General features: G+C 52.3%; 1 protein-coding gene across 2 annotated transcripts in view; it reads right to left on the bottom strand.

Annotated features, from left to right (window-relative positions):
• The window catches only part of SLC26A9 (solute carrier family 26 member 9), a 30,423-nt gene extending 5,254 nt beyond the window's left edge, over window positions 1-25,169 (bottom strand). Inside the window, exons 1-19 of one of the 2 annotated variants that reach the window (XM_063709047.1) lie at window positions 25,078-25,169; window positions 17,419-17,561; window positions 14,665-14,804; window positions 14,422-14,532; window positions 13,579-13,754; window positions 11,595-11,759; window positions 10,899-11,051; window positions 10,522-10,604; window positions 9,597-9,744; window positions 9,187-9,300; window positions 8,905-8,982; window positions 8,230-8,325; window positions 6,079-6,185; window positions 5,240-5,309; window positions 5,031-5,123; window positions 4,779-4,892; window positions 3,263-3,544; window positions 1,873-1,927; window positions 548-693 (exon numbers count right to left, since the gene is read on the bottom strand). In XM_063709047.1, the coding sequence (XP_063565117.1) occupies window positions 548-693; window positions 1,873-1,927; window positions 3,263-3,544; window positions 4,779-4,892; window positions 5,031-5,123; window positions 5,240-5,309; window positions 6,079-6,185; window positions 8,230-8,325; window positions 8,905-8,982; window positions 9,187-9,300; window positions 9,597-9,744; window positions 10,522-10,604; window positions 10,899-11,051; window positions 11,595-11,759; window positions 13,579-13,754; window positions 14,422-14,532; window positions 14,665-14,804; window positions 17,419-17,543 (2,256 nt within the window). In that variant the 5' untranslated portion in view covers window positions 17,544-17,561; window positions 25,078-25,169. Of the gene's footprint in view, window positions 1-547; window positions 694-1,872; window positions 1,928-3,262; window positions 3,545-4,778; window positions 4,893-5,030; window positions 5,124-5,239; window positions 5,310-6,078; window positions 6,186-8,229; window positions 8,326-8,904; window positions 8,983-9,186; window positions 9,301-9,596; window positions 9,745-10,521; window positions 10,605-10,898; window positions 11,052-11,594; window positions 11,760-13,578; window positions 13,755-14,421; window positions 14,533-14,664; window positions 14,805-17,418; window positions 17,562-25,077 lie in introns of those variants that run through there. The other variant, XM_063709043.1, reaches the window with a different exon arrangement.
• Window positions 25,170-25,983: the final 814 nt, after the last annotated feature.

The following is a 25,983-nucleotide window of genomic DNA, read 5'->3' as shown; positions in this document are numbered from 1 at the left end:
AGATAGTGTTATTTGTATCCCATTTGTATGTCACTTACTGAGCTAGTAAATTAAATGTCAAAAAGCTGAGACAAAACTCAGACCCAATCTCTTTATCCCTCACCAGCCTGAAATCTCTAAGCTCCCGTAAGTTAAAATGGGTAGGCTTACTCCCCTCCCCTCCCTTCCCGAAAGCCCCCTTTAGAAAGAGATGAGGAGGAGGCAGGGAACGATGCCAGCAGAGTGGGCCTGCTCTACTATGCTTTGGGTGTTTGTGCAACCAGAAAACTTACATTGATAAAAAATTTTTACAATACACAAAGTGCTTTCAAGTGACACAAAAGATGTAATTATCATTAACCCTAAAACAAAATAAAAGAAAAACGCAGAGAGGTAGGTAATGTTAGTTGATGGTGCTCATTCTATAGATAAGGAAACAGATTCAGAAAACTGAAATGGCAGACTTGATATTGGAACTTAAACCTTCTCCTGTGTTCTTTCTAATGCCTCTTGGTCCTGCTATTTCAGTGCCTTGGAGCCTAGGATTCCCCAGGTGCAAGGACCTTACCCCTTGGAAGTTGCGTCCTGGGGTCACGTCTCTAGCATTTGCCTGGGCAAAGAGGACTGCGTCATGTATGCTGGGAAAGACGTGCTTGCATTCTAGACTCCCATCCTCAAAGACGCCTCCATGGCTAATGTCATTGTACACCTGGGCTAGAAGAAGAAAAGATCACCTTCAGAAAGATAACAGCCATTGTGGATTGGAGCTGGGGGTGGGGAAGATGGTGAGACCAGAGCAGGGATGGGAGAGGCCTGAGGTCCCAGCTCTTGCTGTATCTGAGGGCCATGGCATTGGCAGTGCAATATCAGTTCTGGACGGCAGAGGGCAACATGAACTTGAGGATGCTGAAGTTTCAACCCAGGGCAGAAGGAAGCAGTTTGATTTAGGGAGTCAGTACTTTGCGGTGATTCGAGTGGAAAAGCCTAAGCCATCCTTGAAGAGGCCGCTGCCAGTTCTATCCCCCAAGGACCCATCCTTCCTCTTGTTTTCCCAGACCTTTCCAGCAACTTCCAATGTGTGGCAGAACTATTACTCTTAATCCTAGCGATGGTTTCCTGAGGGGGTGTCCAGTGAGGTTGGGGAGAATCCACTGCTTCTAACTCCAGAACATATCATAGCAGGTCATTGCCACTGCAGATTCTCTCCCCGAACGTGGCCATGCGGAGCTTGGGAACTGCAGCCCTGCTGGAGGGGGTCTGACCCAGTGCAGGGAGCTGGGTGTGTGTGTATGTGCCCCTTCACATTCTCCTGTGTGTCTGTGTGCACTTGCTCCCACATCTCTGCACTTTGCATACATGCTAGTGATGTAAATGTCTGCTGTCCTGTGGCCACGTCCTTGAGGCTGTGTATATGCACCCTTTGGAGGCTGTATGCCTACAAAACTGCATATTTATACGTTCCCTGGGGAATTAGGGTACTGTGTGCTCTATGCCTATATAGATTCACAGAGTTTCTGATTGGGAGAGGATCCCCAAATCCATCTAGTCAACCCTCTCGTTTTACATAGGTAGAAATAGATCCCTTGAGAGATAAAGTGACTCGGCCAAGGATACATGGCAAATTAGTTATGGGGTAGATTAGAATCCTAGCTGTCCTTGTGTAACTCCATGACCTCCTCACCCCCACTCTGTCACTAAGGCCCCTAGGATGTTTATGCAATCTGACCAGTCTCTTTGGACTTGTACCTGAAGCTTTTATGAGCAGGCAGCAGCTAGGGGGGGATAGCTGGGCGCTCTCATTTCCAACCTCCTCACTATTCAGACCCCACCAGCCTGTTCCTACCCCACACTCCTTGCCAGCCTTTCAGTCCCTAAATGTCCTCTTTCTCTTACCATGGATGTTCACCAAGAAGACCTTCACGCCGATCTTCCCATAGGTGGAGCTCAGCTAGAAGTGTTGTTGGGGTAGGGAGGTAAAAGGAAAGGAATGTTCTGAGTGGGTCTCAAAAGTGATTCACAAAACGTACTTCAGAGGGGAAGCCAAACAAATAAGCAACCCTGAGAGCCCAGCAGCCAAAGATAAAAATAGCAGCAAAGCACACCACTTCTCCCTGGAGTGTTGGCTGACGGCTTCTCTGGGAAGTGGGGCGGAAATGGACTTTTGCCAACGTGGCGGGCACTTAAAGTCACCATGGCCCCTTCTTGTGGGGCTAGATCTTTTCTTTTTTTTTCTTTTGAGATGGAGTTTCACTCTGTTGCCCAGGCTGGAGTGCAGTGGCGCGATCTCGGCTCACTGCAACCTCTGCCTCCTGGGTTCAAGCAATTCTCTGCCTCAGCCTACCGAGTAGCTGGGACTACAGGGGCCCGTCACCACACCTGGCTAGTTTTTGTATTTTTAGTAGAGGCGGGGTTTCACCATGTTGGCCAGGCTGGTCTTGAACTCCTGACCTTGTGATCCACCTGCCTTGGCCTCCCAAAGTGCTGGGATTACAGGAGTGAGCCACCATGACCGGCCGATCTTTTTTTTCAGTAGCTTAGATTCCCAGACTCCTTTGTGGCTTCAGACAGAAGCTGCAGGGGAGGATGGAGGCTCAGGGAGTCTAGAGCTTCAGCCAAGGCTGGCCTGGACTCCAGATCCTGGCTAAGGAAGTCAGCTGAGGCCCAAGGCTGGGTATGGGGCCTGCCCTGCGCCTGGTCGATGGTGAAGTCAGTCCGAACACTCTCTGTGCCCATTGTTCCCCTGGCTTGCCTCTATCTGAGCCAGCTCTGAGGTTTGCTGACTCCCGCCATTGGCGGTGGCTGCTGGAAAGTTATCAGATGGATACATTCATTCAAGGTGTCCCGTGGGCTCTCTGTTTGGCCTGATGGTGTGGGGCACTGGTGTTATTTCTTCTCCTGTCCTAGGGTGGCTGGTGAATGAGGGACAAGGGCAGCAGATCATGAACCAGGAGCCAAACTGGACCCTCCTCAGAGACCCTGGGTGGGTTCCTGGTGGCTGAGAGGGACTTGGGATGGCCACTGCTGGGGGTGTTGGGAGCACAGGGGCCTGAAACTCTGGTAGACTTCTCCCGCCACTCATTGTCACGGGCCGTCTGGGCCTGCTCTGTGCAGAATGTCTCAACCTGGTGGCGTCTGGGGAAAGGAGGGATTCCTAGGAGCCGTTAGCCTCCCTGGTGAGCTTCCTCCCTCAGCTTCCTGAAATGAGGGCTCCCAGGAAAGGGAATGTGGAGAGCAGAGCGGAGGGGGTGGAGTGGGTGGTGCTTGCTGTCCCCGAGGGCCTCACCTTGGCCAGGGCCTTGATGCCCATCAAGTCCACGAAGCTGACTCCACTCATGTCCAGGATGAGGGTGTGGAAGGTGACGAAGGGCGGGACGCTGGCCAGCGTGTCACTGGGCTTGTCGGGGGCCTCAGCAGAGGCCGGTGGCTCACTCTGGGCAGCTGAGGGGCTGTCAGGGCTGAAGGTGATATAGGACACGCTGGTGCCGTTAGCCGGGGTCTGGTTGTTGTTGGGGTCAGTGGGGGGCGCATTCTCAAAGTCCTGCTGCAGCTCCTGCAGGGAGACAGTCTGGAGGGGTGGGGACAGTGGGCAGAGTCAGGGACCACCAGACTGAGCCAGACCTTGCTGTGACTGAAGCAGGGGCATGGAGGGTGTAGGTGTAGGGGAATAATTCGCCTCGGTGATGGTGAACACAGACCCTGAAAGCTCCACCAGAGAGGCCTCTCCCAAAGCCCTTTCTTAGGCAGGGCCTGCAAACTTGGTCTCCTACAACCCAGACAAAGTCAGAGGACCCAGCCAAGAGAGGCACTGAAGCCTCAAGCCCACTCTGTCTGGGAAAAAGCCCCTCCGGGGACACTGAGCTCCTTTATTTCTTGAGACAGAGTCTCCCTCTGTTGCCTAGGCTGGAGTGCAGTGGCACTATCTCGGCTCACTGCAACCTCTGCCTCCCGGGTTCGAGTGATTCTCGTGCCTCAGCCTCCTGAGTAGCTGGGATTACAGGTGCCCACGACCACGCCTGGCTAATTTTTGTGTATTTTTAGTAGAGACAGGGTTTCGCCACGTTGGGCAGGCTGGTCTCGAACTCCTGAACTCATGAGAGTGATTCTCCCATCTCAGCCTCCCAAAGTGCTGGGATTACAAGGATTACTCCCGTGGCCATCCCAGCCTTGCTAGCCCTGGGCTGCCTGGGTTCCCCAGGAAATTCACTGCTGTTCCCCCTCTGGGTTGTTCAAAAGTCCATGGGCCATGTCCTATCTTAGCCAGAAAATGGAGAAGGGCCTTGGGGGTTCAGTGGCTTCCCTGGGAGATGGTAGCACCTCATCCAAGAAGAAAAATGCCCAGGCTGGGCGCAGTGGCTCAGGCTTGTAATCCCAGCACTTTGGGAGGCTAAGGTAGGTGGATTACCTGAGGTCAGGAGTTTGACACCAGCCTGGCCAACATGGTGAAACCCAATCTCTACTAAAAATACAAAAATTAGCTGGGCGTGGTGGCACCTGTAATCTCAGCTACTTGGGAGGCTAAGGCAGGAGAATCGCTTGAACCCCAGAGGTGGAGGTTGCAGTGAGCCAAGATCATGCCATTGCACTCAAGCCTGGGTGACAAGAGCAAAATTCCATCTCTAAAAAGAAAAAGAAAAAAAAGAAGAAAAATGCCCAGCGGCCACCAGGCAGTGTTCCCAGAGACTTTCTGTCTTTGCCTGTCAGGGTGGGAAGCAGGGCCCCCAGGGTACCATGAGTAACAGGGGGCAGTATCAGAATGGGCAGGAGAGCAGGGCACGGGGCTGCTTCTGGCCTCCATTCACCTTGGTTTTCATGAATAGAGACCTCCTCTGTTGTGTGGGCCTCATTCTCAGCTTCTCCTGCTTCTTGAGGTATTTTTGCTTGGCTAGTAATACTTTCTGGGGGTCCATGCCTGTCTGTAGGGAGAGAGCCAACAGCAATCTTGACCTCCACCCTCTATGGGAGTGGCCTATTCTCAGCTCCCACCGCCCTCTGCTTCCATCTTCTGGCCACTCTCTGTCCAGAGCCTTTGGTTGCCAGGGACTGAGCCTTACCTTGGCAATGACCTTTTGCCTGAAGATCTCTGAGTTGGCAAAGTAGAGAGGGGAGCAGTAAGTGATGATTTTAATCCCCTGGATATCCTGGGCCTGTGACAGGGAGACTGAGCTCAAGTTGCAGAAATGTCTTTATTGGCTTTAAAAAACAACCTCTTCTTGGGGTGGTGCAGAGCAAAAGAAGGAGGTCATAAGCTTGAATTACCTACCCTGTTATAGGTCTTGGGATTCACATAAATGTCAGTGTCCATGACCTGGGCCAGTGCATAGCCATTTCGACTGGATGAAGCAGGAAGAGAAAAACATAAGAGAATGCTAATGGCACATGGGCCTGGAAGGGTGCCCCTGCTGGGGCGGGGGCAGAGCCAAGGTAGGATGGGGTCCTGTCCTCACCCCCAGACTTGCTGTGTCTGTCTTTTTGCACTGGAGACACATGTCTGGTGGCCTGTGGCCTCCTATAACTATGAGGATGACAGGCAGGTCCTTGACATAGCTCCCAGACCACGGGGCAGGGGAGAGAAGTGGTGGGAGAAGTGGTGGGAGTCGCCCTGAAGTCGTCATTTCCTTGTTCTGAGTTCTCAAGAAGAGAAGATAGGATTCCCCCAACATTCAGCATACTCCCTGCCTTGGCCAAGACCCCTTCTCTGTGATACTCCCAGTGTGTAGAACACAGCTTCTGTTTTCCACCCTGGCACTCTCCTGGGGTGGGGTCCCATTTGGTTTGGGGTTCTGGCAATGTCTTTGGAAGGATGTTGAATCTCACCACCTCCCCTTGCCCTCCTTTCTCTGCCACTGCCCTCTCCCCAGCCGTCCCCAGCAAGACTATGCTGGCTTTCTCTGGGGTTTTCAAGATATGGAAAGTCAAACAGCCCAGACTGTGCCCACAGTCCTGGCTGGGTTGGGCTCTCTTTGGGCCTGGCAGCACCTCCAGTGCCAGGCCCAGAGGTGGAAGGTGCAGTGGACTAAGCCAGGCCGTGGCATGGAAGCCCTTTGCGGGCTGGCCCAGGGACCCGACTGTGGGCCTAGGAGGGTGGAAGCTATCACTTACAACTGAGTCTGGAAGACCACGACCAGGACGGAGAAGGCGACACCCACTGCCACACCATAGGGCAGGCTGAGGAAGAAGGAGGAGAGGAAGCTCACTACCCAGATGCACTGTGAAAAGAGAGATGTCAAAAGCAGACCTGGGGAAAAAACAACCTCTTTCAGGAAGTCTTCCTGGATTAGCCAAGGCCATTCTCTGTTAGTACAACCTCAGAGCCTCTCTTCTCTTTTTTTTTAAATAGCATTTTTGCAATATTTTATGTATTTGTGCTTTGGTTACACTTTCCTCTTTCCCTTAGATTGACTGTGGTTGCCTGATCTTGTCTGTGTTTTTAATAGAAGCCCCAGCACACAGGGAGGTGGCATCTATAAGAGCATGCATCTTGGGTCAGATCTGCTTGGGTTCAAAATGTGTTTGTTTGTTTGTTTTTGGAGTCACAGGGTCTTGCTGTGTTGCTCAGGCTGTAGTGCAGTGGCAAGATCAGCTCACTGGAGCCTCAAACTCTTGAACCCAAGTTGTGCTCCCGCCTTACCTTCCTGAATAGTTAGGACTATAGGCATGTGCCACCACACCCAGCTAACTTTTTATTTTTCTAGAGATGGCTCTCGCTAAGCTGCCCAAGCTGACCTTGAACTCCTGACCTCAAGCGATCCTCCTGCCTCAGCCCCCTAAAGTGCTAGATCACAGGTGTGAGTCACTGCACCCAGCCCAAAATTTTGTTCTTTAATGGCTATGTGAAACAAAAGGAGAATAATAATGCCTACCTTATGAAAGGATTCAAAAGTTAAGGAATGTGACGGTCCTAGCCTAGAGATGGATGCTCAGTAGGTGATCAATAAATGTGAGTTCCCTCTCTCTGTCTCACAGCGAGCTGCTTGGGCCCTGACAGGAGCTCAGCAGTGCTTTCTGATCGGCTGGGGGCCTGGTTTTGTGTGTGGGTAGGGGGCAACATTGGGTGAAGTTTTGATAGTTGCCCCCTATAGATTTTAAGACCTGGAAATTCCTCTAAAGGAAATAAATCTGCCTAGATTCCTGTAGAGAATTGCTGTGAAGATCAAATGGAAACAAAAGCCGCCATATGAACCTAAGGAAATACCACCATAGCGGGGGCTTGTTGGGTTATGGTCAAAGCAGATCCTTGGGCTGGGAACTGAGGTATAATTTTTCTCCCTGTCCTCATCACTGTCTCTCTGGGTGACCACAGATGAGCCACTCACTTCTCTGGCTTTAAGGATTTTCTTCCCTGCCCTAGGTGGGTGAGACTGCCTTCCCTATGAGACAGTACAGCCTAGAGGTCTGGAGTCCAGGACTTGGAGTTTTAATCCAGACTCTACCACTTCCTACCTCTGTGGCCTTTGACGATTTACTTAACCATTCTGAGCCTTGGTTTCATCACCGTTAAGAAAGTTTAGTAAATCCTCTCCCATAGGTTATGGTGGGGCTTAAATGGAGAGAAGGCAGTGTCGTCAAAACACACTGGCCTTCATTACTATGCCCAGCGGATAATGCGGTGGAGTGTGTGACTAATCAGAACAATAAGTCATGTTTGCAGAATGTTTGCGCTCATGCGGTGTTTTCCCACTGTGATCTCATTTAATCCTCGGAACCAGCGTTTGACGCAACCATGACTGCATGAGTCTCACCCCCATTTACAGATGAGGAAATAGAACCCCAGGGAAGTCTAGTAACTTGCTCAAGATTTTGGTCCTCTGGCTTTATGTTCTAGGTTTGTTTTTTTTTTAAATACAAACTATTTCCTTTTGTTTTTTAAAGCTATATGTCATAAAGTAGTCATAGCTAAGCTTTATTGAGTATAAAATACGATGTAGACAACATGTTTACTTGTATTACCTTGCTTCTTCTTCATAGAAAACCCTGGGAGGCAGAGAGTATAAAATAACCATTTCCCCAATTAAGACGCCAAGACTGGGAAAGGTTAAGGGGCTTGCTATTGGCCATGGAGCCAGCAGATGGCTGAGTTAGGGTTTGAACATAGGATGTTTCACTTCGAAACTTGGACTTTTAACCACTCATCTATGCTAATTAGGAAGCAGCAGACTAGAGGGTTCATTGTTAGGACAGGGCTGACAGGGCTGTGGGGTCGGAGGAGAGGGAAGGGGCATGGCCAGTAGCCAGAGGCTGCCCGATACTTACACAGTCCAGCTTGCTCTTCCTCCACAGGTAGTAGGGGTCGGTGAGTTGCTTGAGGGAGTTCTTGAGATTGACAGCGATCAGGGCTCCTAGCACAGACTAGAGAAATAGAACATTGCTCCAGGACCCCAGGGTCTCCCCTTCTTTTTGCCCTCCTGCGCATACCCGACCCCAAGGCCTGGCAGGACAGAGATGGAGTTCTGGAACACCTCCCCTGGCTGATCCCCCACATCTCTGCATTCGACCTTAGGTTTGGAAAGTGCTGGCGTTAGAGCCATGGGGTCCTTCCTGGCCCCATCTTTCCCTATCTCTCTTCCCTCATCTCTAAATGACACATGCCTGGAGCCCTCCTAGCTGGGCTATATAAGAGCCTGGTACTCATGGGTAGGTGCAAATGTTGCCTAGGGATTAGACTCTGAGGCCAGAAGGCTGGAGTTTGGGACCAGCCCTGCGCTGTAAGCTGCCTCACTATGGACAAGGTTACTTAGACTCTCAGACTCAGTTTCCTTCACCTGTAAAATGGGGAGGATAAAACCTGCATTGTCTACCTCACAGTTTGTGGTTGAGACTAAGTATGACAACAGTGGCACTTTGTAGTCCGTAAAGTGCCACACAACTCTCAGGGATTGTTCTTATTGGAGTCTTTCGTTGTCTACTGCTCGATGGCTGGGCTCTTACCTTAGGGAGAGGATACAGATAGATCCCCAGGACCAGCATGGTGATCATCACCACCAGAGACACACACAGGCTGGCCACCTATTCCGAGAAAGAGTTGGGGATAGAGGGAAGGTGTGAAATTTTTGCTCTTGATTTATTTCCAATACATGGCTTTGGTGGAGTGGAGACTAAGAAGGGAAGAAGGGGGTTGGAGAAGAGCTGGCCTGGCTTGCAGTGCCCAGGCTTTTCTGGGGCAACTGTTCTGTTACCACCTCCCCCCAACTCCCCTAGAACAAGGCTCACCTGGGATTTTCCTCCAGCTCCATCCACAGCCAGAGTGACGGAAAGCGCACAGCAAATGACATGAATTTTAAAGAAGGAGCCAAAGAAGTTGCTGCAGCCCAGAGCGATCATCTCCTGCAGGGAGGGGACAGGATTAGAAGCCAGTGTGGGGCTGGGGGGCACGGGGACCAAGTGCAGTCAGGCATGCAAGCTGGACTGTGGGCCTAAGACCTGAGAGTGACCCAGTGGCTATAAAGTCACACATTCCCAGTCAAGAGGAGGTCAGCCTCTTGGGGTCAGAGGACCCCCTATCCCCCACACTCGAGGCAGCCTGCCTCACCTCAGCCCAATGAGCTCCCCACCCAAGATATCTCATGCCAGGCCTGAGTTGACCCATCCTGCCCAGTCCTGCCGGGGGTGGCCAGAGCTACCTGGTTCGAATCCACATCGTAGCCGTGCTTGTTGGCCAGGGTCCGGCCCATAGCCAGGTTGATGACATAGCTCACGATGGCTAGGGAGAAGGCTGTGCCTATCATGTCCTTCCACTGTGAGACCACAGGCGACACCGGGGTGGGGAACCTGCCGAGGAGCCAGGAAGGAGGCAGAACCCAAGGGTGTGGGTGGGGAGGGCAGCCAAGTCCTTCACCAGCCCACAGGGACCAGCCAGGCCCCCATGGTGTGCCGGGATCTTTGCCTAAGTTATCCCATCCAGTCTGAATCCTCAGCACCACCCCATAGGGTAGGGACCATAACTCCTGTTTTACAAAGGAGGAAACTGAGGCTGAGAGAACCTAACTTGCCCAAGGTCCCCGGGCCAGTATGTGGTAGGGCCTCGTTTGTTAACTCCCAGATTCTGAACCCTGTATGCTCACGAGTCCACAGACCCCTAGACCTTTGGTGCTATGTGGTCTTCCCTCCCTTGCCTGTTCCAACCCTGCAGGACAAGTGTCACCCCTCTCCTCCCAGGGCCCAGCATGGTGCCTGGCACAGAGTGGATGCTTCAAGAATCTGGTTGAACCTAATAGTTCCCTTTCTACATGGACAAAGAACCAATGCATTAGAGCAAGGCAAAGAGCCAGCAAGGGGCTGTTCAGAGAGGCTTTGTTTAACAGCATCAGTTGAATGAGATTTATAAGGGGAGTGTGGCAGTTAAGACTCATTTTTCATAAAATAGCCTACATTGGCTGGTTGTGCGGCCCTTCTCAGGAAACGGTAATAGTAATAATTCATACATGGTCAGTGTCATACAGTTTCGACTGCGCTTTCATAGAGTTCATCTTGTCTCCCTTTCCGAGCTCAGGCCTTAGTGGGGCATGTGGTGCGGGTGGGCCAGGCTTCTGGGCCACCTGGACTCACCCGCGTTGGATTTCTCCCACGATCTGCATGTGATACTTTTTGGGCATCTTACAGCCCCCGGAGATAGCTGTTGCCACCACCACCTGCAAACCCCAGAGTGGAGAATGGGGATTGGCCCTAAGGTGGGGCCAGGGCAGGGGTCTCTCTCAAGTCTCCCTTTTCTCTGGGGACCCTGAATCCCACTCCCCTGCCTCCTTAGGGGGAATTATTAGAAAAGTAGAAAGAGAGGAAACGCCACATACGGGGGATGGGATGGATTCACAACTGACTTCCTGTCCCACTGGCTGCCAGTTGAGGGGATGAGGTGAGGAAAGGTAGGGGCTTCCTCGTCTCACAGCCTGGGCCCCCAACATCCCAGCTCTGAGCAAGGTCCTTACCACAATCATCTCTGTAGGGATGGGGAAGCGAATCTTGTGCATGTAGCGAGCATTGAGCTCCTTCACCAGCACCAGGAAGGCACCGCTGATGAGAGCGAAGATGAGCGAGGCGATGTTGGTGTGGGGGAGGTTTTTGCAAATGTCAATGAAGGTCTGGGGGAAAGAGCATCATGCTCACAGGCTCCCACCCCTTCTTCCCATACTACCCCACCTTTGGGTGTCTGACCCAGGGAAGGGATGCCATCAAAGCTAATGGAGGCACACCAAGACAGAATTAAAACCCTGATCAGGAACCCTGTCCCGTCGTCCACCGCCCTTTCCCAAAAGGCACATGGGGAACTTGTGCTAGAAAAGGAATGCTTTCTTTTTCTTTAGAAGAGTTTGGGCTGAAGGAGGAGGGATGGAGATTAGACATAAGGCAGGACTTTCCACGCAGGGAGGGGTTGAGGCATTAGAATGGGGAACTGGAGGAGAATGTACAGCTCTTTTCTGCAGGGATTAACTACCAAGAACCTCTGTGAGCCTCAAGGTCATGACTTTGACCCTCCCAAGACAGAAACCCCCTCAGAATCCTCTCTGAACAACAGCTAAGCCAGCCCTTGCAATGAGGAGCTCACAACATCTTAAAACAGTACATCCTCCTCATGCGTCTGCTGGAGCCTGGCTCCATTGGCAGGGGTGCATCCCCAGACTCACAAAGACGATGGACCCTGGGCCTGTGTAGGAGGGGATGGTCAGTCCAAAGATGTACTTGAGCACCGAAATCAGGATCTGCAGGCCGGCGGCCGTCATGAAGCCCCGGATGAAGGACTCGGAGAGGTAGATGGCCACAAAGCCAAACTGCATGAAGCCCAGACCCATCTGAGAGGAGGAAAACGGTGGTTGGTGGGGGAAGACCAATGTGGTTCAGCAGTTCCAACGACCCGCCCCACACACACGCAGGTCTGGAGCTCCGTGCAGTCCTAGCATAGCAGTAGCTTGAGGGAAATGGACGATCTGTGACCTTCACCTGCCCTTCACTGTGCTCTACATGGCTGCCATCAGACCTTCAGCTCCTTTAGAGCATGGGCCTTTGTGTCACATCACCTCTCTGGCTTTGGCTTATCTGTAAAATAAGTCTGGTCCTCCCCCATTGTTTTCTCTCTCAGTAAATGACACCATCATTAACCTGGTTGCCCAACCAAAAACTTGAGAGTCATCCTCCCTTACCTCCCACATCCAGTCTATCACCAAGCTCCTGGTAAAACGTTCTTTTCAAGTCCAGCCCCATCTCTTTCTCTACCTGGTCTTCGCCTGCATTATTCCTGCCTGGGCCTCTGCAGAGTCTCCCAGCAGGTCCCCTGCCTTGATTCTAATCCACCTCCTACTCATCATTCTCTGTGTAGCCCGAATGATCCTTATAAACTGCCATTCAGACCCAAAGTCCCTGTTTAGAGAACAGACCCCAGATCTCATTGTCTGGTTCCTCCCTACTTTTCCATCCGCTTCTGGGCCCTCTACCCTCCAGCCACACCAAGCCCCTTACTTTGCCTGCGCAGATCACACTCTCTCAGGCCTCAGTGTTTTTAGGCACTGTTCCTTCTGCCTGGACCATCCTCTGTATATCTTGTTCCTGGTTAAGTTCTCATCCTTTAAGAGAGGTGGAGTGTCACCTCCTCTTTGAGGTCCTCCGTGACTCTGCTCTGTGTCCCTACAGTCTTTGTACATGGCTCTACTTTGCTGCTTATCTCACTGCATACAAATTTATCTGTTGACACGGCTCCTTCCTCTGCTGGGCTGTGAGCAACTTGTGAATTGGACCTCTTTCTTACTTATCTTTGTATCCCAGCGTTTAGCCTAGTTCTTGGCACAAAACCGAATGAATGAGTTAATGAAAAGGCGCTCTCTGGGACTGCGTTTTGCTCTTGCATTCTGTCATGTTGTGCTTCCCTTCATAAAACCTAGCAGAATACTTTGCAACCATTTGCAGAAGCTCAATTTATGTTGTGCAACTGCTGCTGTGGCTTGGAGCAGAGGAGGCTGGAGCGGAGTGAGGGATGTTAGAGAAAATTAGCAGTCTGCAAGACTGTGCTGGCAGAGAGTTGGGTTTCTCCACGGAATAATGGAGACAGGCTGTGAGTCTTTTACAGTTTTAAAGCTCAGGACAGTTTTACCAGGTACAGCTGTTGTTTTTTTGTATGGTCCTGATACATGCAGATGAGGAGATACTGTTAATTTTCAAGGTTCACTTTAGCCCTGGGATGGGGAGGAGGGAGGAGGTAGAGCCCTAACTTGGGTTTTTTTTTGTTTTTTTGTTTTTTTGTTTTTTGAGACGGAGTCTCGCTCTGTCACCCAGGCTGAAGTGCAGTGGCGCGATCTCGGCTCACTGCAACCTCTGCCTCCCGGATTCAAGTGATTCTCCTGCCTCAGCCTCCTGAGTAGGTGGGACTACAGGCGCATGCCACCAAGCCTGGCTTATTTTTGTATTTTTGGTAGAGATGGGGTTTCATCATGTTGGTCAAGCTGGTCTCAAACTCCTGACCTCAAGTAATCCACCCTCCTCAGCCTCCCAAAGTGCTGGGATTACAGGCATGAGCCTCCACACCCAGCCCCCTAAATCAGATTTAGCATCAAAGCTAAGGCTTTGAGGGAGGGGCAGGGTGGTCTGATGCCCTTCTAGCAGGGTTGGGGGCTGCCTCACCTGGATGATGGCGGTGAGGCAGGCTAGTGTAGCTGACACGTGCAGCCTCTCAGCCTCCATGGCTGCTGTGTCCACATAGCTCTCATTGGTGGAATTGTTGAAGACCTGGAATTTCGACTCTGGGGCCAGCTGCAGACAGATGTTACCCACCAGGATGCTGATAACGGCAAAGGTACCTGTGGTGCCCCACCCAGCCAGCAAAAATCAGAGGTTTGGACCACACCGATGGAAACCAGAAAGGGGCCCAGGAATGCTTCCCGACCCCCAGGGGGATGGATCCCTGCACCTCCAAGGCTCTTCTCCATCACAATAATAACAACCACTCACTCTAACCATGATCTATGCTTTTCAAGGTGCTTTCACCTCAATGGTCAATATTGTCGTACCAGACACGTGAGGAAATGAACTCAGAAATAAGAAATATAAGCAGAGCCTGAACTAGAAACCAGCCTTTGTGACCAGGCTTTCCTCCATCTCACTTAGCACCAGAGAAGTCCAAATGTCCCTGTAGTGGCCGGCTGGGACCAGCCAGGGAGTTAGATGGTGATTTCTCACATCTGTTTAAGCATGTTATAGCATGTGGTATATCTTGTTCTGCCAAGTCTTCCTCTCATTCCTGGGAGGAAGATGGAACAGGTAATGCTAACTGAACTCAAAGAGGCTCAGTGGTTTCTCCAAGGTCACCGAGGACCTGGAAATGACATTCACAGTGACCATTCCACTAGGACTGACCAGGAACAACTCCAGGAGAATGCAGATGGAAAATCTCCCGAGGCCCCTTTGCCACACCTCCCATCCTTGTGGTCTGCGTCATCCTGCCTGCCCAGAGGGGAGAGGCCTTACCTGGCACCATCTGGTGAACACCCCCCAGGAAGAAGTAGGTCAGGAGGGGGAAGAAGGAGGAGTAGAGGCCATTGACTGCAGGAAGGTTGGCCAGCAGAGCAAAGGCCATGCCTGCAGAGGACAAAGAGATTGAAGCTCAGCAGCATGACTAGCTTATGGGGATCACAGAGGGATGGAGTGGGGATGAGGAGAGGAATGGTGGGGGGAGTGGCAATCCAGGCCTGGCTGAAGGAGCCCCTTCACCTTGTGGGACCTGGATGGATCCCCCGCTGAGTCCACCGAGCAGGTCAGGAATGATGTAGTCTTTAATCTTATACTTGGGGAGCCAGGAGAGCACAGGCAGCAGCCCAAACACCACAGCTTTGATCTTGGCTGAGGAACATCTGGAAGGGAAAGGGGAAAATTTCCAGTCGGCTCTGCATGGCTTGGACATTCCGTGTTGGAGAGGGATTATCATATCCTGCTCATTTCATTCATTGATTCACTCAAAATTCACTGAACTGTGTGCCAGGGATATTGAGAAGGAAAGGCAGGAACTTTTTCTTGAGAGCTCGTCAACTTGTCCTGGGCATTAGCTGGAGGTCTTCTGACTGCCAGCTGCTTACCTGGGGAGTTTACAAGACTTGGCTTAAAGGTATGGGTGTTATGGTGGCTCAGCCTTCGGAGGTATCAGATCCATCCCTTGGCTCAGATGACTTTTCTCTGGGAAAGGCTCCTCTGAGTCCTGTCTGTCTGATCCCAGGCCTGGGTAACTGCACCTTGGCTCCTGCTGCTGTGTGTGCATCCTGTGTGTGCATTCCTTGCTTTTTGTCTGTCTCTCCCACTAAACAGCAAACCCCACCACGCATGGCGAGAAGTCTAGCTCTCCTGTTCATCTTTGTACATCATGAGCCTTGCACGGGGCACTTAGTAAATATTTGTTGAATAAATGAATGAGTGAATACACCTGAGTGGGGCCTGCCTGCTGCCATTTTTCTTAAAACTTCCTTGAAAAGGAAGGCTCTATTGTTCCTGCAGGGTGCACTCTGCTGACTCACTATCCTTTATGTGTGGTAACTCCAATATCGGAGTTCTTTCTCCTGTTAATTCACTGGGCAGCAGAGGAGGGAAGAATTCGCTGGTCAACGCAGGGTGGGGAGAGTTGATCCCTTCCCTGTTTGTTGAAAACCTCAAGGTCCTTTCACAGAAACTCAGCAGCGGTAGGAACAAGGGCTTACAAACTCAAGGGTGACAGCCGGTGGATTGATGACTGGAAGTGGGTGAGGGGCATTTGCTTTCCTTCTCCCAGTTGAGGGAACTCAAATACTTAGGGCCCATCTGGTGACTCACTGGCCTGCTCTGATGAGGCTTCCTTTCCTGCCCAGCACCAATTCCTGCTCTTCGCTCTTGCTCAACAATAGTTTCCCTGACACTCGGTCCCCTGGATGTCACCCAAGACTGAAACCAACAAAGACAATGCTTTGTACCTTGGAAAGTCTGGGCAGATTTTCTCTTCCAACTAACACTCCAAGAAAAAGCATCATCATCAATATCTTACCCCCTGTCCCATCTGGGGCTCATGGGTGCCTCTGCCATCCCTGGGATGCTGGAAGGGGAGGTGGACGGGGGATAAATTGCTTAATGCAACTCTAAAGCCTTGCTTGAAGAGAGAACCAGCCCTGCAGGGGCTCCATCAGGTCTGTTTGTGGCAGAGAAAGCCGGACTTATGAATAGAGAGCTGGCTAGGGAAAGAAAAACAACTCATTTGAGGGCTAGTCCATGCCCAACCTTACTTGCAAGTCTGCTGTATGTTGGGCAAAGCAATCTGAAGCTTGAAAGAAGAACTCGAAACAGAGGCTGAGAGGGATTAGCTTTCTAGACATTCATTCATTCATTCATTCATTCATGAAACAAATATTTATTGGTGTACCTTCTCTATGCCAGGCACTGTTCAAGGCTCTCATGCCAGTATCATAGGAATTGTTAGTTTGCTATATCCCTTTACAGCTTTCATTATCCTAATCTTTTAGGACAATAGCAGATCTTCTCATCCTCAGACTTTGTGCCCTAAAGTCTTGGGCACAAAGACTGGCAGAGACCACCTGTCTGAGGAGCACAGCTGTGAGGGCAGACTGTAACTGGGCAGAAATGGAGCCTCCCAAGAGAAACAGGGCTGGACTGGGGCTTTTAGTACAAACTCAAGTGGGTGATTGCCCCGGCCTGAACCAGTTCCACCTGCGTCTCCACTTCAGCCATTGCCAGTGACCTCAATCCAGGTAACTGAATCAGCCGTTTCCCCAGGGGAGTGAGGGAGAGTGAGCCGGCCTATAGCTGGGCCAGAGGAGGTCTGCCAGGAGTCTGGGAATGGGGAGGGTGACACCCGCAGCCCCAGCCTCCTGGGGTGTGGGTATGGATCACCTTGTGTAGCGCCTCCTTAGGGACAAGGTTTCATACCCACCATCGCATTTCCAGGGAGATGAGAGTGGAAAGACCCTGGGCGCTGGTAGGACTACACCCTGGTAGGTCCCCTCGGGAAAGTTCAGAAATTTAGGGCCTCCTTTTGGCATTCTCTGGACCAAGTGGAGGAAGGAACATCCAGGAGGGAAAGGACAAAGAACCTGGGGTGATGGTAACTTCAGGTATTTTTTGTAAGGAGGGAACAGGGCATGGAGTAAGGGCTCTGATGCTCCCCACCCCTCCATAACGTAGATGCTCACCTACCACACCTTAACAAACCCAGAGAGACCCAGCTGAATTGAGAATATGGGAGATGCCATGCAGGGGTTTGGGAATGCCATATAACCCTTCTGGATGGTTCTTGCTCCTGCTCCCCATCCTCCCTGGGGGTCTCAGTACAGATGAGGTTGTAGGATCTTAAATTCAACATTCAGAACCTCGCTTCCCCAGGGCTTCCCTTAACTCCATCTTAGGGATACCAGTGCAGAAGCTGTGTCCTGGTGCAGAAAGGATTTTGGTAGGGAGCAGAGGAGGCAGAAGTCTGGGCTCTGGACCAGTTACCTGAAGGCATTGCGAAGTTTCTCTCCCACTGGGTATGTCCGGTCCTTCTTCTCAAACTCATCGTCGAAGAGGGTAAGGGAGTATGCGGCTCTGTCTACCACGTAGCGGGGCCTGGGCTGGCTCATATCTGGGGCATTTACAAGCTTTGGGAGAAGCAGAGGAGGGGAGGGTGAGGGAACATCCCTCCCTAGTGCCAGCCCAGGCCTTCTCTCTCTGGTCCTTGCAGTAGCAGAGTTTTATTCTGGCCTTCCCCGCCCCGATAAAGCAAGGTGCCTCCCTTCCCTCTGTCAAGTTTTTCCGTCAGACTGCCTGCTCGCAGTGGCCTTCCTTCCCAGGCACTGATGATGCATACACTCGCCCTGGCTGTTTTGCTTGGCGCTCAGCACGTGGCTGGCACTCCACACCTGTGGCGTCACCATCACCCCCACTGAGCACCAGGCAAAGGGGAATCACAAGGGCAGGAGGCCCCACTTGATTCAGCAGGTGGACCCTCCCCTCCCCTGACCCCTGGTGTCCCCACAAGCCATACTCTCTTCCCAGACCTCAGTTTCCCTGGCAGAAAGGCTCCTACCATTCAGCCAGTCAGCTTGGAAGAAACAGAAAACAGCTTGCCTAGAGGCAGGGGGATAGCTGAGATGACCTCAAGAGGACCCTTCTTGGATAAGACATCTAGAACTTCACCAACAGGTTTCCCAGGGGGACAATGGTGTGTGTGGGGAAACCAGGATGGTCCACCTGCCGGCTCTCTCTCCCACGGCTTCCTGTGCCTAATCTTTCCCCCACCCTTGTGTACTGCCGCTCCTCTCCTCCTCACTTTTTGCGCAACCTGGCTGACGTTCCAGGAGCTGAGATGGGCAGAGCTGAGTGCCAGGGCCCCTGAGGCCCGGAGGAGTTCCCTGTAGGAACCTTTCCCCCTCCCTCTTCCAATTACTGGGTCTCCCACCTCCCCTCTACCTCCCAGAGCTGGGAGAAGTTGCTCAGAGGACCACAGAGAAAGAAGGACAGAGAAGAGATGGGGCAGGCTTAGAGTGAGGATTTGTATCTGGGAGGTGGGGAGTGTGGGGTGGCTGTGGCCAGTTTGGCAAAAGATTTGAGATGGGGTTGAAAATGAGTAACTACATGGGGGCTAGAGATGTCCTCAACTTCCCAGAGGAGAGCCTGGGTGACAGGGGAGGTTGCCAGAGGGGAGCAGGTTGCTTAATGCCTTTTGTGGAAGGGTCCAGGAGCCTGGGTTAATCCTGCTTTTATTAATGAGGCAGAATGGTCAGCATTACTTTTCAAACCTCAGATTCTGTATCACTAAAGTGGGAGTAACAGACATATCTCACAAGGTTGTTGTGAAGATCAAATGAGTTAATGGATAAGAAGGGGTTGTGTAAAATGTAAAGTGTGATGCAAATGTGAGTTTCTATTATGAATAAGATTGTGCTCAAGTTGGTGAAGGCTGGGCTGGTGCATTCCATTCATTTGGTCTTGGGATCCCAAGGTCCACTTGAACTACAGGTGAGGGTGGGATGCCCGGCAAGACCCCACAGGTGATACCCAGCAGAAGCGAAGGTGGGAGAATGAACCTACCCCCAGCGCCTGTGCCCAGCCCCTCGCCTGGCCCTTAGTGTGTACTCAACACATACTTGTTGAGCGAATTGATAAATGGTGTTTTGGAGGAGACATGGGCAGAAATGAGTAAGGGCAATGGCATGTGAGACATTTCAGTGGGAGAAATGAGAGACGGGGTGGCTTAAGGAAAACAGCACAAGTTTGAGAGCCAGATGGCCTGGGTTCAAAGATTCAGTTTCTTCATCTGTAAATGGGGATAATAACAGTCGCAGGCAGATGCTATGAGGATTAAGTGAGATCATGTGTATGAAGAGGCTGGCCGTTTATAGGCACCCAGTAAATGGTAGTGGCGATGATTACTATGATTAAGATGGGAGGGTGCTTTCTACCTCCTAGCAGAGACTATTCAGAGGCTGCCGGCCCTTCACCGCCTGTGAGGCGGGGTGGTCTCACCCTTCCTCTCCACCTGCTCCAGAGTCTGCATGGGTCTGGCTGTCCAGGTGGTTTGCCTGGGGGGGCTCAATGAGTGGAGAGCATGACCTCCCCACATAGGAACCCAGAGCTGCAGACCTTGCTTCAGAAAAAGACTCACGGTTTGGGGAGTCTAGCCCAGGCCACTAAACAGACCACTTGCAAAAAAAAAAAAAATAGCCAAAAATTTCAAGGGAGGCTGAATCAGAAAAGAAGAGCCCTTTGGAAGAGGAGGTGATGGGTGATCTTGCTTCCACACGAACCAGCAGGCAGCGATCCCTGAAGTATGTTCCTAGGCTGCTTTCAAAGAGTCTAAGTTCCGGTAGTGTGTTTGCGGGGAAGGGAGTTATTAGCATCTGATTCCGCTGAACCCTACTATCCCAGCCCCCGTCCCCACGATTTCCCCACTTCCTCAGTGGTACCTTTCTTCCTGCCACCCAGCCCACCCCCATCCTTGTTCCTGTCCTCTCCCTACCCCTCAGCCTCCATATTCAGTTGTTCATCAAATCCTATTGCTATTTCCTTCCTTCCTCCCTCGCTTCCTTCCTTCCTTCCTTCATGTCCTTCTGTCCTGTCCATTGCCTCCATACCTCCACTCACCCTCTCCCATTGCCTCCCTCTTCAAGTCTTATCTCATGTTTGGACTATTGCAAAAATTGATTTGCTGGTCTCCAGCCATGCCCCTCCAACCCAGCCTAAACTCCCTGCTCCGAAACCTCTATCTCCCTCATTTCCAGGAGGATGAGGCCCAAACTCCTTATTTTGGCATTTTTGTTTTTTTATCCTCTGGCCTTGTATTGGTGGATTCAGGAAATCTGTTGGCTGGGTCCCTCCACACCATCTGGGCTGGTCTGTTCTGCACCCACCAAACAAGCCTGAGTCTCTGTTCCCACTTTCCTCCTTACCTGAGGTGCCCTGACTCATTTCTGCCTTTCTAGACCTGCCCATCCTTAAGACCTGTTGAAGTTCCTCCTCCAACCCTCTCCTTCCTCTCCCACTCTTTTCCCTTCTCCTTCTTGCCTGTGAAGCCTTTCCTGACCACCCTGAAACCCTGAAGGATTTCTCTTTCTCCCAGGATCTCCATGTGCACCCCTCCAGCCTGTACACTAGTGTTGGCTTTGGCCATTTTTCTTTGGGAGGAAAGCGGCAGGGGTGGTGGAAGTCCTTCAGAGAGCAACAGGTAGGTGACTCAGGACCAGTTCTGCCCCTCTGGGCAGACTCACCGACAGATAGAGCACCAGATACTAGGGAGTCCCCTCTGACACAGGCTAACAGAGGAAAAGCCTCCCTTGCTTTACTGGAATACCAAATCTGTCTCTTTCCCATGCCCTCTGCCCATCCCAGAAATAGGATGCTGAAGGGGAGAAGGCTCTGGGAGCTTTCACAATCCTGAGTTTGCATAAAGAGGAGAACCCAGCAGCCAGTCAGAGTCAGAAAGTTTTGTGTAGAAGAGAACTTGAGGACCACATTTGTCCAATTGTCTCATTTTGCAGATAAAGAAACTGCACTTGATTTAACTCCAGTGTTCCTATTCAAAGGGGCTTCAGACCTTCCTGGGACAAAGCTGATCTCAGGACAATGTTTTCCCCTGAGTGGCACTCAGAATGCCCCTTTCTGACCACCCTGGTGACCTTGCCACCCCAGCTGATGGGACAGGACCTCTGGGTTCTGTTACTCCTCTTGAGGGCTCTGGTTCCCTCCTGGCCTTGGTTTCCCAAGAATATGATGGCCAGAGTTGCAAATCTGCAGCCACAGGAACTGCCCCAGCTCCTGGTGAGAAGGCGCCCTCAACATACTTCCTAATTCCAAGAATAGGGGTTGAGGTGGGGTGGGACGTAGAAGACAAGGGTACTTCATCCCCAGCCAGCCCTTCAGGTGAGGACAAGAGGTGGAGGGAAGGGGGATGGGAGTGGCGGAAAAGGGTGGGTGGCATGGTGGGGAGGAGGAGTCTCAGAGAACTAGCAGGGACGGGAGTCCCAGGGAATCCTCAGAGAGGGTGTCTCACGATGCTAGATGCTACATTAGGGGCAGGAAAGTGGAAGAGGGAGCAAGAAAGAGCCAGATATAGGGAACATAACAATCTGATCCCCAGTTAAACAAACAAACAGCCATGATAAGTGATGTCAGCATCGCTGGAAAAAAGTCAAGTGCCCTATTGCCAGAGGTGTGTATCTACAAGCCCTGCCCCCACCACCCCTCCACTGCCTTCCATCCCCCTACTGGGCCAGGGATAAATAGCAGGTGCCATGTGATAATACTGAGCAACAAAAGGGTGACCCTGCCCCTCCTCCACTGTGCAGGGAAGCGGGGCAGGTCCTAAAGAGCTGGAGGGACTTAGAGGGGGTCTGCAGGGTTTAAGGGGAGTAGGGGGTGAGCCAGGAGAGCAGAGGGCAGGAGATGTGGGTGCATGGGCCATTCCCTTGCCCTGGCAGGAGAGTGGGTCAAATCCGGAGCAGAGGGGATGCAGGGGTCCTGCGAGCTGGAGGAGCTGGGAGAGGGGAAGCAAAGAGAAAATAGACCCTGCAGGGAGGGCACAGGCTGGAGCAGATCCCCTCTTGAGATTCTCCAGGATTTCTCCTCCAATGAGCTCATGCCAAAGCACGCCCCTGGTACCTTCTCCCAGTCACATTTCTAACCAGGTCTCTGTCAACACCATCCAAATATTGTAGGCAGAGATGGGCTTGGGCAGAGATGGGCTCAGGCAGAGACAGTGCCCGAGTGGATGCACTGAAAGGCTCGGAACGGCACCTGGCCATGGGAAGCGTGCAATAAACTCCAACTATCATCATGACTGCTATGACTCCAGAGGAGCCTCTTTCTTGCTCTGCCATCTCTAGTGGGCACTCTGCCTTTTTTTGGCTTTCCTTTTTCCATCTGCCCCTATACCTGCTGCCCCATGCCTTAACCCCTCCAAATTTTCCCAGGACTTGTTGAGAGGAACAGCAGAAAATCTTGTCAGAAGAGGGTAGAACAGCTGCAGAGCAGGACGGTGAGGGGCCCATTTGTGGGTTTTGGTCAGATCTGGAGGTGATCCTGTCACTGTGGCCCAGGCTGACTTCCTCCCTCAGTCCTGTCGGGGGTGTGCATGTGGGGGAGGGGGTTTTTGACGCATGTGTGCCAGGTACGGGAACAGCCCCGGCTTGGCCAACCCACCCTGGCATCCTTATCACTGGTTCCTAGCCAGCTGGTTGCTGTGTTCTGGGAAGAGGAAAGGTCACCTTGAGGTTTCCCCTTTGCTCTAGCTGCTGGTTGCCTCCCTGCCTCATCCAGGGTGGGGGCCACAGGGTAAGAGCAGCCTCTGAGTGACCCAGGAGTGAATGTGAGCTGGGACAGACAAGCTGGCTGGGGTCTCAGTGGGAGACCACATCCATGGCAGGAGAAGGAAGGATGTAGAGGCCTCTGCACCCCTAAGGCTTTTTTGTTTGTTTGTTTTGTTTTTTTGTTTTTGTTTTTTGAGATGGAGTCTCCCTCTGTCACCCAGGCTGGAGTGCAGTGGCACGATCTCGGCTCACCACAATCTGCACTTCCTGGGTTCAAGCAATTCTCCCGCCTCAGCCTCCCTAGGAGCTGGGATTACAGGTGCGCGCCATGACACCCAGCTAATATTTTTTGTATTTTTAGTAGAGACGGGGTTTCGCCATGTTGGCCAGCCTGGTCTCGAGCTCCTGACCTCAAGTGATCCGCCCTCCTTGGCCTCCCAAAGTGCTGAGATTACAGGCTGAGCCACTGTGCCCAGCCCCCCAAGGCATTTTTAAACACTTCTTTTCCTTCTACTGTCCCTGTGTTTCCAGGGAAAATCTCTCCCTACTCCTCACCCCAGCCTAATTTCCTCCTCAGTGTAGGGGAGGATGAGATGTCCCTAAGGTGTCTTAGAGACTGCATCCCGTGTAGGGGAGAGATTCACTGATACCACCCCCCAAATCCCCACTCCTTATCTCCAGGCGGACTCTCCCTCCTTCTGCACTTTCCCTGCTGGGAATGGGTGCTGGGCTGAGGAAATAGGCTCCAGAAAGAGGGACCGAGGCTAGACTTTGAGAATCACTTCCTAACAGCAAGACTGACAAGGTCATGGGCTCCCTGGAATGGGCACTTGAGGTTAAATTCCTAGAAGTCTTTAAGGAGACTGGGGTTGCTTTCACTTGGAAGCAGGGCCTGGGCAAGGAGACCAGTGAAGGGCCCAGCTGCTCTGGTCCCAGAAATCCAGGCGAAAGCCCAGAGAGGCATCCAGTGAAGATCAACTCCCCTTGAAGGGGTGGCTCTTCCCCTTCCATCTTCCAAGTAGTGACCCCACAGCCCCCAAAGCTTGGTCAGTGTTGAGCTGGTCCTCGATTTCCCCAGCAAGTTCACGGGGGTCAGTCTGGCTGTTTAGTACGGTTTAAGAGGCACTCTTGAATACTGGGTATATGCCAATCTCCGGAAGACTCTGGGCATTAAAAGATAAAGAGGAGTCCGTCTCTGCCCCAGGGTTTATACAAATGAGACTCAGAGAGCAGGTGGCTAGCTCTGGGGAGTGCCTGGGAAGGCCAGCCTGGCAGTGGAGGTGCTCTTGGCCATGCTGGTCTCCATGCTGCCCAAGCAGGGTCTTGCCAGGTTCTGGATGCCAGGGCCAGGATGAGGGAGGTGGGGGAGGACTGTGGGGTTCTGAGAAAGGGTCATCTGCATGAGTGAAGCCACTCAGGGGGAAAGCCCTCTCTCAGTCTGCCCACTTGGGGGGCTGCGTCACTCCAAGGTCTTCTGGTGCTCAGACCCGTGGGGCCAAGTGTAAGGGGGCAGTTGATGCTGGAATAATAGAAGCTTTGTTAGGTCTCAGCTGGGGACCCTCTGGGCTGGTTTTGAGGAATGGGGGCACTGCCTGAGAGTGGCTTGGAACCCCTTGGAGCTGCAGGATGAGGGGTTTGGAGGCTGAGAGCCTGGAGAGCTGGCTGCCCATCCAGTCCTGTCCCAAGCCCTTCTGTGTTGAAGCATTCACCATTGAGTCGGGCGTCCCAGGTCCAGCTACCACCCACCCGCCTGCCTGATGGAGCTGGTCCCTTGCTCACCCTCTCCCACTCCTCAGTTTCCTCCCCCTCCACCTCTTCCAACTTGTCAGGACTAATGGGGACACCTGTGATTCTGTGTAGTCCATGCTAAGTTCCCCGAGCTGGTGGAGAAGTAAATGAGTGAAGGAGGATGTCTGGGCGGTAGAAGGAGGGGGAGACAGCCATGCAGAGTAGGCTGGTGAGTCAAGCACTAAGAGCTTTTCCCTCCAAGACTTGAAAAGAAAGGGAGAGGAGCAGCCCACAGCTTCAAAGGCTGGCGCGGAGGAAGGTCTAACATTTTCCTTTCCCTCGGAGGCCTTTGCCTCGCTCTGTTTCAGGGTCTGGCGACCACCACACCCTCACCCTACTTGCTCCCTCAGTCAAGCCCAGCCTTGCAGCCCAGGTCCTTACATAGACGTGAAGACCCAAAGGGCTCCTCAGAGGGGAAGGGCTGGGAGGCTGCTCTCAGACTCCAGGGGCCAGAGTGTCCTTCCTACTTGTGCTCAGCTTGGCAGTTGGTTCCTGTCATCCCTCCTCTCGGTGCCCCTGGTGACTGCCCTCTTGCAGGGATGACCCCAGCCCGGTGGGGTGGGCTGGGCTGGGTGGGGCTTACCAGTGGGTGAGCAAAGCCGGCTGGGCAGGGCTGCAGGTGTGTCTGGGGAGCGGGCAGCCGAAAGGTGTTCCTGAGGTGTGTGAAAGGGCTCTGCTCAAATAATCCAGGGAGGCGTTTATAAATAACTTTTCCTCAGGGCCACGGGGTGAGCCCCGGCTTCTGATTGGCTCAGAGGGGAAGTGGTTTTGAACACTACACCATAGCTAAGCCTGAGGAGATAGGAAAAGGAGATAAGGGGGAAAAGGTCCCAAATGAACAGCCCTTTTTTTGTTTTACCTGGGGAGCAGGGCTGTTTGATGGGAGCTTGGCACTTCCTAAATCCACCCCGAAGACAATAGGTCACATTCAGCGGGGCTCCTGCCCCACAGGCTCCCCCAAGGCGGCCCTGGAGGAGGGGGACAAGGCAGGACAAGCTCCTCTGAGCTTGCTGTCCTGCTGCTTATGGGGCTGGGGGTCAGGCCAAAGAGCCTCTTGGACAATGGGAGCTATTGAGGCCACCTGAGGGGTGTGCTCTTGGGGCTGCTTGCTTTGAAGATTGGAGATCTAGGGGGTGGGAAGACAGTAGTCCTCTGAACACCCCTGAGGAAGGGGAAGAACCGTGTCTGGGAGGCCCTGGGAGCCTTTAGGCGGTTTTGGTTTGTGGTGGAGGCCTGGTTCCCAGTTCTGTCCCCAATGTTAAGTCGCTTGTGAGCTCTGTGCCTCGGTCTATCCATCAGTGCAATGGGGGAAATTATTCCTGGCCCTCCAGGTAGTGTACAAAGAGAACACAGGGGTTTAGAATCTGATAAAAGAGCTCAAGAAACTGGACTTAGAACAATTATATGAGAGGCGACCTGAAGGCTAGCAAATCTCCAGTCACAGCCCTCTGCCGCTTCTAGGAATTAATGTCTCCCTGGGTCATGGCAC

Source organism: Gorilla gorilla, chromosome 1 (assembly GCF_029281585.2).
Source record: "Gorilla gorilla gorilla isolate KB3781 chromosome 1, NHGRI_mGorGor1-v2.1_pri, whole genome shotgun sequence".
Lineage (NCBI taxonomy): Eukaryota > Metazoa > Chordata > Mammalia > Primates > Hominidae > Gorilla > Gorilla gorilla.
The sequence above is the reverse complement of the archived record's forward strand: the minus strand, read 5'-3'. Positions and strand labels throughout refer to the sequence as shown.